The following is a 21,945-nucleotide window of genomic DNA, read 5'->3' on the forward strand; positions in this document are numbered from 1 at the left end:
TGGGCTAGGCAAAGAATTTATAACTAAGTCCTCAAAAGCAAATACAATAAAAACAAAAATAGACAAGTGAGACTTAATTAAACTAAAAAAACTTCTCACAGCAAAAGAAATAATCAACAGAGTAAGCAGAAGACCTACAGATGGAAAAAAATTTGCAAACTATACATTCAAGAAACAACTCAAAGAACAAATAACCCATTTACCTATTTTTCAAAGGGGTTATTTGAGTTGTTTGAGTTCTTTTTTCAAAAGAAGACACATAGCAGTCAACCGATGTAAGAACAAAGCTCAACATCACTAATTATCAGAAAATACAAATTAAAACCAGGAGATACCATCTTGCACTAGTCAGAATGGCAATTATTAACAAGTCTTAAAGAAACAGATGTTGGCAAGGATGCAAAGAAAATATAACACTTATACATCATTGGTAGAAGTGTAAATTAGTACAACCTTTATGGACAACAGTATGGAGATTTCCCAAAGAAATAAAAACAAAACTACCATTTCATCCTGGAACTTCACTACTGGGTATCCACCCAAAGGAAAAAAAATCGTTAGATTTAAAAAGATACCTGCACTCGTGTGTTTATTTCAGCACCATTCACAAAAGCAAAGATAGAGAATTAACATAAATGTCCATCAACAGAGGGTTAAAGAAAATATTATTTATATATATATATATATGAATACTACCCAGCCATAAATTAAAATATTGATAAATTTGACTAAATATAAATTAAGAACTTCCCTTTATCAAAAGACACCAGAGAGTTAGTGAAAAATAAAGGCAAAAATTATGATAAAAGTGACTGGGCATGGTGGCTCACACCTGTAATCCTAGCACTTTGGGAGGCCAAGGCAGGCAGATTGCCTGAGCTCAGGAGTTTGAGACCAGCCTGGGCAACACGGTGAAACCTTGTCTCTACTAAAATACCAAAAAAAAAAAAAAAGTTAGCCGAGTGTAGAGACATGTGTACCTGTAGTCCCAGCTACTCAGGAGGCTGAAGCAGGAGAATCACTTGAACCTGGGTGGCAGAGGTTGCACTGAGCCAAGACCGTGCCACTAAACTCCAGTCTGGGCAACAGAGCAAAACTCCACCTCCAAAAAAATTAAAAAGGTGATAAAGTGTTTATAACAAAAAAAAAAACTAAGAAAAAATGAATTCCAAAATATGTAAATATTTAATTGGAATAAATAGGAAAAAGATCAAAAATGGGAAAATAATAAAAAGACATTATTAATAGGAATTTCATAAAACAGCACAGATCAAGAATAAGTACTTGGAGTGGTGCTTTTTTGCGTCAGCAACCAGGAAAATGCATGTTGAAACCACATGTTATATCATTTCACATTTATAAGATTTGCAAAAATTAGCAAAAAAACAATTCAAAGTATTGACAAGGATATGTGGCAAAGAGGACACCTATCCAACTTTACATAATTTTTAAATTCCACAAAAATTGACAAATTTTATTTTAAAGTTGATGTGCACATAACCTACAACTCATCATCATAGAAATCTTGTTAGTGAAACTCTCGTACCTGCATTAAAGACTTGCGGCCTATTCTGTTCTTCTTCCTGAGGACATAGAATATTTTTTGCAGCCATAATAAGATAGCTAAACCCAAGGGATTTAAAAGCAGGTATGAGTTCTTCACCTTTTCTCACCTGCTTCTGCAAACTAAGGAATCATGTATAACACAGACAGTGCAACTAACAGTTGGAAGAAATGCCTTCCAACTTGGGATCCTAAATCTGATGTGAATAGAGTACCACCCTTCAGCCCTCCTACCAAAGACCTATGCTGAATTTGTAGCCTGAGTGAGAAATAAACTTTTGCTGTGATAAATCACTGAGATTTAGGGGTTATTACTGTAACATATAAGAGACTATCCTGACCAATATAGATATATTTACAAGAAGATATATATACAGATTTTTATAGCAGAAGATTTTTTTTCCAGTAATAGCAAAAAGAAGAAAAGAACTAACCCAATTATCATCAACAGAAGAATGGATACATATATTGACTTACATTCCTGCAATGGGATTCTATAACCATAAAAGGAAAAAATTAATTGTGGACATTTGTATACATTTCAAAATTATGATATGGAACAAATGAGCAAAGTTTATAATGATAAACATAACAAGCTATATGGAATTAGTAGAGTTTAATTTTTTTATATTACATATATAGTTTAGAGATATATAGTGGCATATATATAAACAGAACATTCAGGAAAGCAGTTAGCTAGCTAGAAACTTGGTGCTAGTGGAAGTGTACAGGGGGTTCTGACTGTATTTAAAATGATGTATTTATTTTGCAAATTTGTAGTGGGTCCATTTGTGTTTATTATATTTTTATATCATTTGTATATCTGAAATATTTCAAGATGATTTTTAAAATATTTACACTTTTCTTGTAATACGCATTTAATTCCTCTACTCAATTTTAATTCATCTTATTCAAGAATATCTTTTCAATATAGTTTAATATTAAATGTGCTGGTAGGTCTTTTTTAATAAATCTTTTTCTTCAAAAGAGATTCTGATTGGCATGATTTAAGCACAGTAAGTAATATTATTTGAACTTCTATTTGCCTACTATGCATGTGTTATATTCAGTGTTAGAAAAAGCTTTAGTTCAGTGTTTCTCAATCCATGTTAGGCTCTGTGAACTTTTGAAAAACATAAAAATGTATTGTTTTCACAATACAAATTACAAAAGAAAAGACATCAACAAAATTCTTGATCAGCAGAAAAGCACAGGACATAATATGGGAAAGCTTAGAGTGTTGTAACTTAATGTAAAACATTTCCTAGGAGTGCTCTGCCTCATGAGTCTGCCTGATTCATTTTGAGAATCATTATTATAACTTATGTTTTTATAAACTTTGAGTCAAAATAAGAACATTTGGAATTTGGAGCTATCATAAAGTCCACTGTTTGCTATAATCAGTATTGAAATAATATTTCAATAATATAGATAGTGATGTAATGATATTTACGGTTTCTTTTTTTCCACGAAGCTCATTGTTATGAAACATATGAAGATGTTTACTGTGAAGTTTCAGAATTCTGGAAGGAAGGTTTTGTGGTTCTTCAAGCTACCATTAATGCCGCTATTATAGAAGTGAGTACAAACTGTTCAATGCAAGCTAATGTTTAATGCAAGTTAATAATATTAGAGACATCAAAAGTTTCATGAAAGAAAATTTAAATGGGTAGCCTTGTTATTTCATTTACTCACTCTGAAGTTTACTGAAGTTGCTATATACCATGGAATGTAGATACAAATAGAAGAAAAAGTATCTCATTCATGGACTCAACTTTGTTGGGAAGCCAGGCAAATAAGAAAATTATTAGAACAGAAGTAGACTATTACAGAACTATAAATCAGGTCCTCGTAGGTAAAGGAGGATTCTCAGCCTTAGAATGCCATGGAAGAATTCCTAATTGAAATAACATTTCAGCTTGAAGCTTGAGGTGAAGGGTGGCTTACTGAATATATAAATTCAGAAAAGGCGTGCCAAACAAATCATAAAGTAATGTTAGGCAGGGAGATATTGAAACACGTAGTAAATCTGAGAATGGTGAGTAACTGAGAATGCCCAGACTCCAGGCTCCCAGTAGGTCAATGGCAGGACATAGAAGTGGAAATTTAGGTTAGTATCAGATCCCAATAGGCCAATTATACATTCACAGGAAAACAGATGGTTAAAATAAAACAGAGCATGCTATTTATTAATATACAAATTTTGTTTATTAATGCTTTTCTTCAGATTACAGCAAATCACTCAGTGATGGAAGAGCTGATGTCAGTTACTGGAAAAATTATGAAGATACATTCCTTCATTGGCCAATCAGGAATTATAACTGATTTATTTCTTTTTGCCTGCATTATTTCCTTTTCTCCATTCATTTACTATGCATCTGTTAATGTCGCAAGGGAGAGGAAAAGGATGAAGGGCTTGATGACAATGATGGGTCTTCGGGATTCAGCATTCTGGTGAGTCAAACACAGCACAAATAAGTAAAAATATTTAAAGTATTCTCCAATACATATTAATTGCTGTGTGTGAGTTATTATTGTGTTGGTTTTGCAGCTTCTTTTTTAATTTTAAAATTATTATTGCATTATAATTTTCAAATAATATTGTAAAACAAAAGAAAAGAAATTGATGAGGAAAGGAAAGTGAATTATTCTGACATAAAAGAAATGGGATTAAAAAAACATTCTTTCTTAACAAAAACAATGAATGGAATTAAAGGCAAGTATGTAGACTTTTCAGTGAACACATCCAGAGAAAGATGACAACAGTTTTTGGAAAAAAAGTGACATGACAGAATTACAGGAGGAAGGATTTCTTATGTCCAAGGAAACTTGTGATGGTCCTGAACTTGGAGAGACTCCAGAGAGGAGAGAAGGTTCTGAGATTCACTGAGGGCCTACCCTGTGTTAAGACAGTGCCCTACATATCCATCGTCTCGTTGAGCCCTCAGTGTAATGTAATTCCTGGTGTCCAGAAACATAAAGGAATAATAGAATGGTTACAGAGGTTGCCCAAGGTTACAGAGCAAGAATGCAGCAGATAAAATATTCAATCCAAAATCTATCAGACTGGAAACCCAATTTTTCCTGTCTCTCCATCCCCCAGAACAATGTGCATATGTGTGTGAATGTATTTCTGAAATCAATTTTAGGAAAAACAATTCCTAATTCCAAAAGAATATTTCTAATTCCTAAAGAATTCCATCCAAAACTTTTACTTGTATTTATGTACTTAGAACACCCAAAAAATGCCTGTTGAAAGAGAGAATGAATGGATGAATAAGTGAATGAAAAAATTATGTTAGAATCCATTTCAGGTCTTCCTTTTCAAGTGAACATAAAATACTAAAATAATGTTTTGTTTCCACATTAGGCTTTCCTGGGGTTTGCTCTATGCTGGTTTCATCTTCATTATGGCCCTTTTCTTGTCATTTGTTATAAAATCTATCCAGTTTATCATTTTGTCTGACTTCATGGTGGTTTTCAGCCTCTTTCTACTATATGGATTGTCTTTGGTGAGTTGGTGAATTAAATATCTCTCCATCCACCTCATAGCCTAAAAATCAAGTGTTTGTTTTTGATTAAGTGATTATATGCTTCCTTTTTTTCCTGTCTACTCTGTTTGCATGTGAAAAATCTATAAACAGGAACAATTTGATTTGAGGTATTTTGTAATGCCAGTTTTTAGTGGAATTTGTGGAACACAGTTTTGTATGTTATATATGAAATAATAACTATAATTTTATATATCTACTTTATTATGCTATTAATAATGTTACATAAACAAACTACATTTTCTTTCATTTTAGGTACCTTTGGCTTTCTTAATGAGCATCTTGGTAAAGAAATCTTTCCTCAGTGGCCTGGTTGGGTTCCTTCTCACTGTCTTTTGTGGGAGTCTTGGGTTCACATCACTGTACAGACACCTTCCTGCATCATTGGAGTGGATTTTAAGCTTGCTTAGTCCCTTTGCCTTCATGCTTGGAATGGCCCAGGTGAGATATGACTTGAATGTCTGTTAATGGCATTTCTGAAACATCTGTCCTCTCTGGAATTCAGTAGGCTGTAGTCATTTTCAAATTCAACATTGTAAGACTTAAAATTCTAGTGAAGGCTGTTATGAAGTTACAAAGGTGGAACTCTTAAAAGCTTTGAAATTATTTATCCCAGCAAAATAAGACATTTAGAAAGTGAAAAAAAGAGGATCAATATACAATTATTTAAAGGTAATATAAAGTATTTTCTTAGGCTACTAATTAAATATGGACTTGTCACAAATCTAATTCTAAATAACTATTCCAATTCATGTTTTTACCTAGTAATTGAAGATAATACATGATTTAAAAAACCATTAAATTAAAAATTTTAAACATCTGGAACATTCATTAGTAAATTATATTTCTGTTCATAAAATATCTTTTCTGTTTATGTGATTCTTATTAAATTCCCTTTGCCTTCCCTCTAATTAAGTGAAAATGCCAACCATTAAATATCCATTATTTAGTGTTTAACAAAAGGATTGTTAATTATAAAGAGCTCATTAACTTGATCATCATAGACCAGCCCACTTCTGGTCCTCCTTAAACGCACCAGTGCCTTTTGCCCAGAAATTCTCCCTCATGGCACCAATTTACATGCATCACCACACCTTTTGACTGTGCCCTATTTGGTAAAAGTTCATCTAAGTTTGATTTCAAATGCCATCTCTTCCCATACTTCCCTACTTCCTCCTAATGTTTCAATTTCATTTGGAACCTATTTTTATCATAGCAGTTACTAAACTGCGTTCTAGTTGCTCGTATGTCCATGCTTTCCAAGGCATAGATTTGAAAACCATAAAGTAGGCAAGCTCCTTATTTAACTCTATTCGCATTATGAGGCAATGAGTAGCCATTTTATTCCTATGCTAAACCTAACTGTTTAAAATGTATCTTAAACCTAATTTCCCTTAATTAATTACTTTTTAATTTTCAGCTTTTACATTTGGACTATGATTTGAATTCTAATGCATTTCCTCATCCATCGGACGGCTCAAATCTCATTGTAGCAACAAATTTCATGTTGGCATTTGATACTTGCCTCTATCTGGCATTGGTGATTTACTTTGACAAAATTTTGCCAAGTGAGTAGTGATATGATTAAAATCAAACATTATTTAAATGATTTTATTTCTGAAAACAAATCTCCTAACACATACTGTTTTTTTTTTCTTTTTAAGAGATCTTAGAAAGCTAGTTCCTAAACAGGTCTGGTAATCATGGACATTTATAACTGTTTTTGTATAACTATTTAGCTCAATGGTTCTGAGCTCTGGCTGGAAAACAGACCCATGTGAAGAATTTTAAAGCAATTCTAAGCACAGCTCAACCTGAAGAGATTTTGATTCAATTAATCAAAGCATCTATATTTAAAAAAAAAAAAAACTCCCCAGAATTTCACAATATGAAAGCCAATATATCATACATTTTCATTTGTATCACCTTGCAACATAAAAGAATATGAGTTTTACAAAAGCAGGGATTTGTTTTGTTCACAGATGAAGTTTAATCACCCATGACAGTGTCTGATGCACCCTAGAGACTCAGTAGGTTCTTGTGGCTGAAATATTGCTTCACTTTTCTCTCCCTCCTTTTATAACCAAAGGCAGGGCCTGAGTTTCCCTTCTGCATTTCCTATTCAAGACAGAACACCAAGGGCCCTTTATTCATAAAGCAATGAATACACACTTGTGGAAAGGGAAGAAGAGGAAAGGGTGAGCAGGAAGACAGAAAGCAGCATCTTGTGGCATGAATTTCCTGGTTTTGTTGTTGTTGTTTTTGTTGTCTTTAAGATAATCCTTTAAGAATTACTGTCTCTGCCTTTTAAAAGAGCCCAGAACAAAAGATATCAGAATTCACTATTGTTGGCTAGCATACTTATTATACAATTAGAATTGCTTGAATAAACTATTTTCATTTGATTTGCTTCAGTAGAGGTAAAAATTACATGACTATATAGAAAAATTATTATTATTTTTGCTTACTAATATTTTAAGCCTTTCTACTGCTTGTTAACATTGCTTATTTAAGACACATACTTAATTACATTTTCTCTGTTCTGCTTTTGCTTTTATGGCAAAATCTCAATGACCTTTTTTTGTGTTTCTGTCATAGTTTATATCCCTGGTGTTCGGGGTAGTTGGGGAGGTTTACTCTTGTGACCCTTGTACTTACTAATTCTTTCTTTTCTCCTTCTACTTATTAAAACATCCTGGTTATATTATTTTTCAATTTTGTTTGTTTTTCCAATGTGTTTATTCTCAGTGGATCCACAAACAGATGTCACTTGTCACTGTGTTTACAATTGCTTAATAGTATCCTCTTAGGTAATTGTTTTCTCTAATTTAAATATTATTTTGGTGTGCATTATGTAATATATTCCATCTATTTTAGTCCCTGTTTCAAACATATTCTAATGATACTACTTTAAATACTCTGTGTAAGTTTCATCAGGTTATATCACATATTGTTACATTTTCATGTCTTCATTTTATTTTTTACTTAACATTATATTACAAAATGTCTTTCACATCCACACTTCTTTCAATTTCAAAAGCATATTATTATTATAACTGGAAAATGTATTTCATCCAAATAATGAGTTATTCCATTTTCTTCCTAATTATTATCGTTCACTAAGCTTGAATTTAACACCAGAGGTGACTTTGTTTAAAATACTTTTAAAGATAAATATGAATGACAGAAAGAAAAATTAACTGGATAAAATGACAGAATTATTTCACGGTAAATCTGGTGGCAAAAGGTATCCAGTGATGGTGACATGCTTTTATTTGCTGGATTTTTCTTTTGTCAAAAGGGAGAGATAGGTACTAACAACATACCATATGCCAGGTATACAGAGAGTGTAAGGTATTTATTACATGAATGAAGGTCTGAACATGTGAGAATTACACAGAAGTTTGAAAACCCATAACCTTACAGTGGAGGTCAGTTGCAGAATATCAGTGAAGTATGATTCTTCCATTTCATAATGTCTCCTAATATGAAGAAAAGCAGAAGTGATGATAGAATACTAATACAGCTGGATTAGTTTCCAGCAAGATATTCAAGAATAATATGTCTTTAAAGCAGATCATAAATTTACTTAAGAGGAAAATTATGGTATGGGGATGAAATAAAGCAGAAATACACAATGGCTTTAAAAGTATTCACTTTGTGTTAAGTTTCAATAGATTATTTTATCTTGTTCTTTTCCTTTGTTACAAATGTGTCATTTACTTTTCTTAAATCCTATTCTGTCTTCTCTTGGATTTTTGTTTAAGGTATCCAATTGTCAATTCTGAATTTCTTCTTTCTTTGCCTATGCAATGACACCTGGTCTTCTAGACAGAATTCAGCATGCTTGCATACCTTACATTAGTAGTTCAATCTGTCTTTCTTGAGGTTAAGAAATTTTAAACATTTATTTAGATTCCTTTTGGAATATTTAAAAATCACAATTTCATTGCTTCCTATGGGATCTATTATATAGAGATATCTGGTAATTTTTTTTTCCTTATGAAGCTACATGTGTCAAAATGTGCATTACCTGGTGTTGACCACATATTCAGTTTTAGTGACAAAGGGGATGCGTTCCCATCCTACATTACTTTGACTCTCTCCCTAACGTGGTGATTGATCCAATATTTAATTGTCTTTTGATCATGTAGATGAATATGGACGTCGACGTTCACCTTTGTTTTTCCTGAAGTCCTCATTTTGGTCACAGACACAAAAGGCTGATCATGTGGCCCTTGAAGATGAAATGGATTCTGATCCTTCATCTAACGACTCTTTTGAACCAGTGCCTCCAGAATTTCATGGGAAAGAAGCCATCAGGTAATAAGGCTGCAGGTGGAGAACAGGGCAAAGGCAGGAAGCTAAGAGTCAGCACCTGAGACAAGCAAAGTTTTCTTTTGTGCTCTGTAGACAGTTCCCACTTGTCTTCACCTATGCTGCTTCTGTCACTTCCCAACTCAAGTTTAAAGAAAGATCCTTTTGCCAACCCCTTACAGCCTAACATTGTTGACATTTACACTAAATAAAAACCTAAATTTTACCAGCTAATAGAATTCAGCAAAACCCTTGCCTGGATTAAGTCTTTTACTTGCTATTTCTCTGCATCCTCAGCCTCCCTTGTTGCTTTACTAGGTCTAAGTTAAACAGCTTTGGCAAGGAGTAGTGGCTCACGCCTGTAATCCCAGCACTTTGGGAGGCTGAGGTGGGTGGATCGCTTCAGCTCAGGAGTTTGAGACCACTCTGGGCAACATGGTGAAACCCCATCTCTACTGAAAATACAAAACTTAACCAAGCATGGTGGTGCGCACCAGTAATCCCAGCTACTTGGGAGACTGAGGCACAAGAATCACTTGAACGCAGTAGGCAAAGGTTGCAGTGAGCCAGTATTGTGCCACTGCACTCCCGCCTGGGTGATAGAGCAAGACCGTCCCTCAAAAAAAAAAATCTAATTAAACAGCTTCATATGAATAGAGACTGAATGGTAGCTCATAAAATAAGAAATATAAATTTGATTTGACTTATGGATTATCTACTTACCTGGTAGAATAAAACTATACAGATTAAGTGCCTAGGATTCCAGACCTTTGGTAGTACACAGCATAAGTTAATTTCATTCCTTTCTATAGACATCATCACCATGTAACCAGTATCATCTTATATACACTGTACATGCAAGATGAAATGTTGTATTTACCTTCCAACACAGTCCTAAAGCCCTGCAAATTTTCAGGTTGTGAAACCTGAAACTGGCCTGGAATATAAGTACGTTGGTTAAGGTAACAGAGCACGAGGTGGTTGTAATGGGTTAAGCTTAGATGAGCAGTACTGTGAAGCCTTTGCTCTTGCTATTATGATACATTGACTGCCTTTCTTACGGTAGCTCTTAAAGAACATTTGGAAACCTTGACTCAGGATAACCAAAGATCTTTCCAACCTGTGCCCGTGGTTCACAGGAGCCTTTTGGTATCAGATGTCTTAGCCTTGCCGTTCAAAGGTGATCCTATTCTCCAACCCCAATCTATGGAACCTTTGCTTATGGGTCCCAAGCACAGTTAAATTCTTGTAACTCCTCACGTGATGCCAATGTGCAGACAGGGTTGGCAGGCAGTATTCTAGCTGATTCTGTCACACAACTATGACTGCATGAGAGTGAAGACCTAGATCTTCATGTACCCTGAAGATAAGATTCATCCAATCCTGTCTACCAAATGGGAAATTACAAACTGAAGAAAATTGTCACCTTGAAGTATCTTTTCTTTTTTTCAGAATCAGAAGTGTTACAAAAGAATACAAAGGAAAGCCTGACAAAATAGAAGCCTTGAAAGGTAAAAAAAAAAAAAAAAAAAAAAAAAGGGGGGGGAGAGAGAGAGAGAAAATATTTAGTTATTATATTAATATTGATTTCATGATTTTAATTCAATTTGTTTTGTTTGGTGAGTAATTTGTGGTGGTATTTCAGACGAGTTATTTGAGCTTGATAATAATTTTTTTCTTCTATTACTTTTACTTCATAAAAGTTAGAAAAAATGAATATGTTTTAGAAATAGATGTATTTAGAATCTATAATGGGTGATATTGATATTCTGGGGTTTTTTTCCTACAAACTCAAGTTTTTCTTCTGTAATCTGAAAGCTATTGGTAGATGCTGTATTTTCATGTGCATGTGAAAATGTCACTTACCTCAAAGGAGTTTTAGCCATGTAATGATTTACTACTTATCTATTCTTCCATTTAATCAACATTAACATTGACCTACCGTATGCAGGCAATGTCAATGAACCTATGATATAGACATGTTCCACTCATTTAAACTCAGTAGTTTCAAAATTTCAAAGAAGCTACTTTGAGAATTAGTTTACAAAGGGAAATTTTAATGTTTCATTTTGAATTTAACAAATTTATTTATATTTATTTATTTATACCTGGAAAAGACAATCATTCAAGGAAATTAACAACAATTGATTGGCTCCCTAATAGTCGTTATTTGTGGTTTTGTTTTTCTTTCTCTCCACCTCTTTTTCTTTACCTCTTTATCTTATCTTTCTTTCCTTTCCTTTTTTCTTCCTAGATCTGATATTTGACATTTACGAAGGCCAAATCACTGCCATACTTGGTCACAGTGGAGCTGGAAAGTCAACACTGCTAAACATTCTCAGTGGCTTGTCTGTTCCCACCAAAGGTACAAACTGGTTTGTTTTAAAAGTCAGATTGACAAATAAATCAGCTGTTAATATAAAGTTCTCTCAATTGTTAATCACAAACACATACACCTAGGGAAAAATGGAATTTTATTTAATAGTAATATTAAACAGAAGTAAGTAATATTTAATTGGTATACTGCATATGGAATCTGAATATTTCATAATAATTATTTTCATGGTCATTAGTTACCATTTGGCATTCCAGATTGTATCTGTCAGCTCTCTCTCTCTTTTTTTTTTTTTTTAGCAATAAGGTATTTTTTTTAATATTTATTTTATGTTTGGGGGTGCATGTGAAGCTTTGTTACACAGATAAATAATGTCATGGGGGTGTGTTGCATATATTATTACATAACCCAGGTATTAAGCCCCAGTACCCAATAATTATATTTTCTGCTCCTCTCCCTTCTTCAACCCTCCCCCATCAAGTAGACCTCAGTGTCTGTTATTTGCCTTTTTGCGCTCACAAGTTCTTATCATTTAGCTCCCTCTTAGAAGTGAGAATGTACAGCATTTTATTTTCTGTTCCTGCATTAGTTTGTTAAGGATGATAGCCTCCAGTTCCATCAATGTTCCCACAAAAGACATGATCTCATTCTTTTTTATGGCTGCATAATATTTCATGGCATATATATATATATATATCTCATTTTCTTTATCTGGTCTCTCTTGCTAGGCATTTAAGTTGGTTTCATGTCTTATTGCTCCTCGTGATTCTGTGAGTTGACTGGGAATTTTTTCTGTTCTGGACCAAAGTGACAGGGGCTGGATGATTTACCATAGCCTCACTCATGTATCTGGGGCTTCTGTTAGAACAGCTGCATGTCTCTTCCCGCATGGAAATATATCTTTCAGAAGGCTAGCTGGGATTCTTCACCCAATGGTCCCCATAATCCCAGCAGCAAGCGAGGATGAATCACTGTGTGGAAGCTCTTCGTCAGACTGCTTTTATCACATTTGCTAAGATCCTACTTGGTAGACAGGCAAACCTAAATGTCAGGGGTAGACAAAAAGACTACACTTTGATGGGAAAAGCTGCAGATCTGAACATTTTTTCAATATACTGTGCCACTAAAGTATAAGTTTCTAATGCCTGAATTGTACAAACTGTGAAGATAAAGTTATACCTACAAAATTTAATTAACATAGTTATTTTGCTAAGACATATCTTAAGCATTATCTTGATGCTAACTTTTCCTTTGTTACAGGTTCAGTCACCATCTATAACAATAAGCTTTCAGAAATGGCTTACCTAGAAAATCTCTGCAAGCTGACCGGAGTTTGTCCACAATCTAATGTGCAATTTGACTTCCTCACTGTGAAAGAAAACCTCAGACTCTTTGCTAAAATTAAAGGGATTCTGCCACAAGAAGTGGATAAAGAGGTACATAAATATGTTAGAGATAATGTGTTGGTCAAAATGAGATTATTAAAATCTATTTGCACTGAGTTTTAATTTTTAATTTTAAATTACTTGTGTGCAAATTATTGTATAATTGTTGGACAAGAAAATCCAATTTAAACATTAGCTAACATTGCATATAGTTGACAATAATTGAACCTGGAACAAAGGAAAAGTTAGTATCAAGATAATGTTTAAGATATATCTTAATAAAATCACGATGATAATTAACTTTAAATGTAATAAATCATTTATTCTTCACAGCAACCCTATGAGACAGGTGCTATTATTATCCTCATTTTATTCATGTGGTTCAAGACAGCGAGTAACTTTACCAACTCAGTTAATGTGGGTGACATTCAAACCTGGGAAGTTTGGTTCCATTGTTTGTGCTTTTAACCATTTACACTTTACAGCCTTGTATTTATACATTTTAAAAAATAAATAAATTTTGGTGTATGACATCAATACTGTCTTTTTGTTAGATACAAAGAGTTTTGCTGGAATTGGAAATGAAAAATATTCAGGATGTTCTTGCTCAAAACTTAAGCGGTGGACAGAAAAGAAAGCTAACCTTTGGGATTGCCATTTTAGGAGATCCTCCGGTGAGTCACACTGAATTTGCAGATGAATTCAAATTTTAAAAAATGGAACTAGGTAATAGTTCAAATATTTTATTTGCAAAGGACATGTGTTATAAAATATTCATAATAGAACATTAAATATAGTATCTAAATCCTAACCATAATACCCTCTTAAATATAATCAATATGGGTTTTGCATTGTTTTCTGGAAGAACTTCACCTTTGTGGAAAACTGCTTTATATACTTGCCACATTTGTAGATTTTCCTGTTGGATGAACCTACTGCTGGATTGGATCCCTTTTCAAGACACCAAGTATGGAATCTTCTGAAAGAACGCAAAACAGACCGTGTGATCCTCTTCAGTACCCAGTTCATGGATGAGGCCGACATCCTGGCGGGTAATCATTGGTTTCTGTTAAGTATCCTGAGGAGGACTTTAATAGATCTAAAAAATATGGATTGGTCTCTGAACGGTTGTATTTTGTAATTTCAGATTATCTTGCAGAATTTTGTATTATTTGGTCACATAGAAGCATGATCTGCCAGGAAATTCACTTACTGCAAAATAAATGAAGTTTATTTTCTAAGAGATCAACCCTTTTACTCAGAATTGAGAGAAATCCACTTGAAATATTCAAATGATTTTAATATTTCATATGTTAAAATATGTAATGTGATAATTTTCTATATTGGAACATATATCCACAAAATTTAACCTCGCTAATGGGATGGATTGCAAAACACGGTACATAAATGAGATTAAAATGTGTCTATTTCATTGAATCCTTATCAAGCCCTGCATTTAAAACCATAGAAGCTCCTGAATTAAAGTTTGATTATATAGATGATTACCTGTCTTTTCTTGGAAATGAATGGGCAACTTATTAACAAACTTTCTTCTTTGCCCTTCTTCTTTTTCAGACAGGAAAGTATTTCTCTCCAAAGGGAAGCTAAAGTGTGTGGGCTCTTCTTTGTTTCTAAAGAAGAAATGGGGAATTGGATATCACTTAAGGTAAGGCCACTTAAGAAGGATAGGAGTAAGTGAGAACTGGTCTAAAGTAAGGCATGATGCTTGAAGCAAAACATTACAACACATAAGAAAAACTTTTATTATACACAGGTGTTTGTACAAACATATACACATATTCGTGTCTACCTAGTTAGTATGTATATGTAAGAGATACTGATCTGAAGGTTTTAGATATTGAGAATATAACCACAAAAGTTTAGATAAACATGATTAAAAATATACATCTGCAACACAGTTTTTATTAACAGAGGTGTATATTAAGGGAACCTTTTCAACTGACACACTTGTATTCTACACCTTCATCATCTCTCACCCAGGTTGTTAATATATTCTTAGATAGGCTACTTGCTTCCACTCCTCCTAGAGCTTCCTCTTCTTTCTTGTTCTTCTCCTCCTGTCCATCCTCTTCATTTTATTATCTTTATTATGAATAGCAGCATATTCTGGCTGTAATTTATTGAGTGACTCAGATATGATACTTAACATTATTTTACTTAAATCTTTTAATTTTTAATTTTTATGGGTACATAGTAGGTGTATATATTTATGGGGTACACGAGGTATTTTGATACAGGCAAACAGTGCATAATAATAATATCTGGATAAATGGGGTATTCATCACCTCAAGCTTTTTTTTTTTTGAGACAGAGTTTCTCTCTTGTTGCCTAGGCTAGAGTGCAATGGCATGATCTCGGTGCACCACAACCTCTGCCTCCTGGGTTCAAGCAATTCTCCTGTCTCAGCCTCCCAAGTAGCTGGGGTTACAGGCATGTGCCACCATGCCTGGCTACTTTTTTTTTTTTTTTTTTTTTTTTGTATTTTTAGTAGAGACAGGGTTTCACCATGTTGGTCAGGCTGGTATTGAACTCCTGACCTCGTGATCCTCCTGCCTCAGCCTCCCAAAGTGCTGGGATTACAGGCGTGAGCCACCGTGCCTGGCCACCTCAAGCATTAATCATTTCTTTGTGTTACAGACATTTAGTTATACTGTCTTAGTAATTTTACTATGTAAAATAATTTGTTGACTAATTAGCCTGTATAGTCATATTAATATATTGTACATGTAATATAATCTGTGAAGAATGTCACCCTGTTGTGCTATCAAATACTAGATCTCATTCTACTAATTATATTTTTGTAACCATTAACTCTCCTGACTTCCCCCTCTCCACCTCACTACCCTTCCCAGCCTCTGGTAACCATCCTTCTACTCTCTAAATTGTTTTAATTTTTAGCTCTTGTAAATGAGTAAGAACATACGACGTTTGTCTTTCTGTGCCTGGCTTATTTCACTTAACACAATGATCTCCATTCCATCCATGTTGTTGTAAATGACAGGATCTTATTCTTTTCGTGGCTGAATAGTACTCCATTGTGTGTATGTACCACATTTTCTTTATCCAATCGTCTGTTGATGGACACTTAGGTTGCTTCCAAATCTTGAGTATTGTGCATGGTGCTTCAATAAACATGAGACTGCAGATATTTCTTTGACATACTGATTTCCTTTCTTTGGGGTATATACCTAGGAGTTGGATTGCTGGATCATATGTAGCTCTATTTTTAGTTTTTTTGAGGAACTTCCAAACTGTTGTCTATAGTGGCTGTAGTAATTTATATTCCCACCAACAGTGTACGATGATTTCCTTTTAGCCACATCCTTGCCAGCATTTGTTATTGCCTGTCTTTTGGATAAAAGCCATTCTAACTGGGGTGAGATGATAGCTCATTATAGTTTTGATTTTCATTTCTCTGATGATCAGTGATGTTGAGCACCTTTTCATATGCCTGTTTGTCATTTGTATGTCTTCTTTTCAGAAATATCTATTCAGATATTTTACCCATTTTGAATTGGATTATTAGATTTTTTTTCCTATTGTTTGAGCTATTTATATAGTCTGATTATTAATCACTTGTCAGATAGTTTGCAAATATTTTCTTCTACTCTATGAGATGTCTCTTTAGTTGATTGTTTGGTTTGTTGTGCAGAAGCTTTTTAACTTGATGTGATCTCATTTGTCCATTTTAGCTTCAGTTGCCTCTACTTGTGGGGTAGAGAAATCTTTACCCAGACCAATGTCCTGAGAAGTTTCCCCAGTGTTTTCTTGTAGTAGTTTCCTAGGTTGAGGACTTATAGTTAGGGCTTTAATCCATTTTGATTTGATATTTATAAATGGTGAGAGATAGGAGTGTAGTTTTATTCTTCTGCATATGGATATCTAGTTTTCTTAGCACCATTTATTGAAGAGATTTTCCCCACTGTATGTTCTTGGTCCTTTTGTTGAAAATGAGTTTACTGTGGAGGTATGAATTTATTTCTGTATTATCTATTCTGTTCCATTGGTCTATGTGTCTGTTTTTATGCTAGTACCATGCTGTTTTGGTTATTATAACTCTATAGTATAATTTGAAGTCAGATAATGTGATTCCTTTAGTTTTATTCTTTTTGCTAAGAATGACTTTGTCTATTCTGGGTCTTGTGTGGTTCCATAAAAATTCTAGTTTGTTTGTTTATTTTCTGTGAAAAATGTCATTGGCTTGTGTTGAGTAAGTAGACTGTTTTGGGTAGTATGAACATTTTAACAATATTGATTCCTCCAATCTGTGAGCATAGAACATCTTTCCTTTTTTGTGTTCTCTTTAATTTCTTACATCAATGTTTTATGGTTTTCACTATAGAGATTTTTCACTTCTTTGGTTGAGTTTATTGCTAGATATTTTATTTGTAACTATTGTCAATGGGATTACTTTCTTGATTTCTTTTTCAGCATGTTCATTGTTAGCATATAGAAATGCTATTGATTTTTGTATATTGATTTTGTATCCTACAACTTTACTGACTTTATCAGTTCTAATAGTTTTTGGGTGTAGATTTTTTTTTTTAGGATTTTTCAAATATGAGATCATATCATTTGCCCACAAGGATGATTTGATTTCTTCCTTTCCATTTTGGATGCCCTTTATTTCTGCCTCTTATCTGATTGCCACAGCTATGACTTCCAGTATTATGTTGAATAACAATGGTGAAAGTGGGCATCACGGTTGTGTTCCAGATCTTAGAGAAAAGGCTTTCCTTCATTGAGTATGATACTAGCTGTAGGTTTGCCATATATGGCTTTTATTTTGTTGAGTCGTTTTTCTTCTATACCCAGATTTTTGAGGGTTTTATCATGAAGAGATGTTGAATTTTATCAACTGCTTCTTCAGCATCAATTGAAATGATCATATCTTTTTTGTCCTTTATTCTGTTGATACGATGTATCACACTGATTTCTATACATTGAACCATCTTTGAATCTCTGAGATAAGTCCACCCACGACCAAGATGAATGATCTTTTTAATGTGTTGTTGAATTTGATTTGCCAATATTTTGATGAGGATTTCTACGTCCATATTCCAGTGATACTTGCCTGTAGTTTTCTTTTTTTTTTTCTTTTTTGGCTCATTTACTTCAGTTTATTTTTTTTATTTTTTTATTTTTATTGCATTTTAGGTTTTGGGGTACATGTGAAAAACATGCAAGGTTGTTGCATATGTGCACACATAGCAGTGTGATTTGCTGCCTTCCTCCCCTTCACCTATATGTGGCATTTCTCCCCATGCTATCCCTCCCCAACTCCCCACCCCCTGCTGTCCCCCTGACTCCCCCGCAACAGACCCCAGTGTATAGTGCTCCCCTCCCTGTGTCCCTGTGTTCCCATTGTTCAATACCCGTCTATGAGTGAGAACATGCGATGTTTGATTTTGTGTTCTTGTGTCAGTTTGCTGAGAATGTAGTTTTCTTTTTTTGATGTGTCTTTGGTGGTCAGGGCAATACTGGCCTCATAGAATGAGTTTGAAAGTGTTCCCTCCTCCTCTATTTTTCAGAATAATTTTGAGTAGGATTGGTATTAGTTATTCTTTAGGTACTTGGTAGAATTCAGCAGTGAAGCTATTAAGTCCCTTGCTTTTCTTTGTGGGAAGACTTTTTATTATGGCTTTAACCTTGTTAGTTGTTATTGATCTGTTCAGGTTTTGGATTTCTTCATGATTCAGTCTTGGTAGATTGGACATGTCTAGGAATTTGTCCATTTCTTCTAGGTTTTTCAATTTATTGATATATAGTTGCTCATAGTAGCCACTAATGATTATTTGAATTTCTTCAGTATCAGTTATGTCTCCTATTTTATCTCTGATTTTATTGATTTTTGTCTTTGCTCTTCTTTTTTTTTTTTTTTTTAGTTTGGCTGAAAGTTTGTCCATTTTGTTTAACTTTTCTAACTTTTCATCTTTCTTATTGTTTATTTCATTTCAATTTTATTTATTCCTGCTCTGATGTATATTATTTCTTTTATTCTATGACTTTTGAGTTTGGTTTGTTCTTGCTTCTCTAGTTCTTTAAGAAGCATTGGTAGGTTGTTCATTTGAAGTTTTTTTATCTTTTTGATATGAGCACTTATTGCTATAAACTGTCTATTTAGTAACACTTCCACTGTATTCCATAGGTTTTGGTATGTTGTGTTTCTATTTTCATTTGTTTCAGTAAATTTTTCCATTTCCTTCTTAATTTCTTCCTTGACCCACTGGTCATTCTAGCGCATATTTTTTAATTTCCATGTGTTCATATAGTTTCCAAAGTTCCTCTGGTATTGATTTTTAGTTTTATTCTATTGTGGTCAGAGAAGCTATTTGGTATAATTTCAATTTGAAAAAAAATTAAGTCTTGTTTTGTGGCTAACTATGGTCTATCCATGAGAATGATCCATGTGCTGAGGAGAAGACCGTATATTCCACAGCCATTGGATGAAACGTTCTATAAATATTTTTTAGGTCCATTTGCTCTATAGTGCAGATTAAGTCCAATGATTTTATTTTTCTGTCTGGATCATCTGTCCAATGCTGAAAGTAGTGCGTTGAAGTCTCCAGCTATTATTGTATTGGGTCTCTCTCTGTGTGTGTGTGTGTGTCTTCAGCTTTAATAATGTTTGCATTACATATCTGAGTGCTCCAGTCTTGGGTGCATATACATTTACAATTTTTATATCCTCTTGCTGAATTGATCCTTTTATCATTATATAGTGACATTCTTTATCTCTTTTTATGGTTTTTGTCTTGAAATCTATTTTATATAATATAAAGATAGCTATTTCTGCTCTTTCTTGTTTTCTATTTGCATTGCAAGTTCTCTGTTACTATCCCATGAATAAACTTTCTATCCTTATCTCTTTCTCTATCTCCTCCTTAGGACCAATGCCTCTTATACTTGCCCTTTGGAGGCTATTTTTTAGATCTTGTAGGTGTGCTTCATTCTTGTTTTATTCTTTTGTCTTTTATCTCTTCTGTGTATTTTCAAATAACCTGTCTTCAAGCTCATTGATTCTTCTATTTGATCAATTCTGCTATTGAGAGACTTTGATACATTCTTCAGTATGTCAATTGAATATTTTAGCTCCAGAATTTCTGCTTGATTTTTAAACATCATTCCAATCTCTTTTTAAATTTATCTGATAGGATTCTGAGTTCCTTCTCTGTGTTATCTTAAATTTCTTTGAACTTTCTCAAAACAGCTATTTTGAATTCTCTGCCTGAAAGCTCACATGTCTTTGTCACTCTGGTATTGGTCCCTGGTACCTTATTTAGTCATTTGGTGCTGTCATGTTTTCTGGATAGTCGTGATGCTTGTGGATGTTCGTCAATGTCTGAGCATTGAGGAGTTAGGTATTTATTATAATGTTCACAGTCTGGGCTTGTTTGTACCCGTCCTTCTTGGGAAGGCTTTCCAAATATTCAAAGGGAATAGAATGTTGTGGTCTAAGTCTTTGATCACTGCAGCTATATCAGCACTAGGGGGCACCCTCAAACCCAGTAACACTATGATTCTTGCAGACTCTTAGAGGTACCACTTTGGTGGTTTTAGAGAATAATTGGATTACCAAGCAAAGACTCTGTGTTCTCTTCCCTTAACATTCTCCAAACAGAGAGAGAGAGAGAGAGAGAGAGAGAGAGAGAGGTGTTCTCTTCCCTTAACATTCTCCAAATAGAGAGAGAGACATTGTTGTGTTCTCTTGCCTTAACATTCTCCAAATAAAGAGAGAGACAGAGGGGGAGAGAGAGAGAGAGAGAGAGAGAGAGAGAGAGAGAGAGAGAGAGAGTATTGAGCTGTCGGGTGCTGGGAGAGGGGTGACACAAGTATTATGCTTGGTCAGATCTAAAGCCAGTACAGCACTGGGTCTTTCTCACGGCCTGCAGTGACTATTGCCTGGCTACTGCCAATGTTCATTCCAAGCTTAACAGCTCATCAGGTAGCTGGTGGCAAATACAGCTAGGCTTGTGTCCTTCCCTTTATGGTGGCAAGCTTCCCCCAGCCCAGGGTGGGTCCAGAAATGCCATCTGGGAGCAAGGACCTGGAGTCAGAAGTCTTAGGAGTCTACCTGGTGCTGTATTCTACTGCAGCTGAACTGACACCCAAACTAGAACACAAAGTCTTCCCACTCTTCCCTCTCCTCAAGGAGAAGAAGTCTCTTCCCATAGTCACCACTGCCCCAGGCCTGCAGTGAGCCCTTCAGGGCAATGGGCTCCCCTCTGGCCTGGGGCAAGTCCAGAAATGCCATCCAGGAGCCAAGGCCTAGAATCCAGGACCCTAGGAATCCACTTGGTGCTCTACTCTACTGTAGCTGAGCTGGTACCTAAGCTGCAAGACAAAATCCACTTTACTCTTCCCTCTCTTTCCCTCAAGCAGAAAGTCTCTCTCCAGGGCCATCACAGCTGGGAACGTGCTAGGTCAAACCTGAAGCCAGCAACAGCACTGGGCCTCACCCAAGGCCTGTGGCAAGTACTGCCTGGCTACTGCTGGTGTTTATTCAAAACCCAAAAGTTGTTTAGTCAGCGGGTGATGGATCTGGCAGAACTGGGTCTTTTTCTTCAAGGCAGCAGGTTTCCTTCTGGCTTAAGGTATGTCTAAAAATGTCATCTGTGAGCAAGGGCCTGGAATGGGGGCCTCAGAACTCTGCCTAATGTCCTGTTCTGCTGTGACTGAGCTTGTGTGCAAGTTGCAAGAGAAAATCCTCTTTACTCCTCTCTCCTCTCCTCAACAGTAGGAACAAGTCTCCCCTGGAACAACAAGCTGCACT

The 21,945-nt window shown here is 34.7% G+C and overlaps 1 protein-coding gene across 1 annotated transcript in view; it reads left to right on the plus strand.

Moving 5' to 3' along the window:
• Positions 1 to 21,945, plus strand: part of LOC105718188 (ABC-type organic anion transporter ABCA8) — an 89,864-nt gene that overhangs the window by 24,614 nt on the left and 43,305 nt on the right. Inside the window, exons 5-16 of the mRNA XM_021670883.2 lie at positions 3,038 to 3,141; positions 3,791 to 4,017; positions 4,934 to 5,075; positions 5,370 to 5,555; positions 6,535 to 6,682; positions 9,269 to 9,437; positions 10,884 to 10,942; positions 11,686 to 11,796; positions 13,027 to 13,202; positions 13,706 to 13,825; positions 14,065 to 14,203; positions 14,727 to 14,817. Of these exons, the coding sequence (XP_021526558.2) occupies positions 3,038 to 3,141; positions 3,791 to 4,017; positions 4,934 to 5,075; positions 5,370 to 5,555; positions 6,535 to 6,682; positions 9,269 to 9,437; positions 10,884 to 10,942; positions 11,686 to 11,796; positions 13,027 to 13,202; positions 13,706 to 13,825; positions 14,065 to 14,203; positions 14,727 to 14,817 (1,672 nt within the window). The remainder of the gene's footprint in view (positions 1 to 3,037; positions 3,142 to 3,790; positions 4,018 to 4,933; positions 5,076 to 5,369; positions 5,556 to 6,534; positions 6,683 to 9,268; positions 9,438 to 10,883; positions 10,943 to 11,685; positions 11,797 to 13,026; positions 13,203 to 13,705; positions 13,826 to 14,064; positions 14,204 to 14,726; positions 14,818 to 21,945) is intronic.

Source organism: Aotus nancymaae, unplaced genomic scaffold, assembly GCF_030222135.1.
Source record: "Aotus nancymaae isolate 86718 unplaced genomic scaffold, 86718_ANA_hifiasm-v0.15.2.pri h1tg000089l, whole genome shotgun sequence".
NCBI lineage: Eukaryota > Metazoa > Chordata > Mammalia > Primates > Aotidae > Aotus > Aotus nancymaae.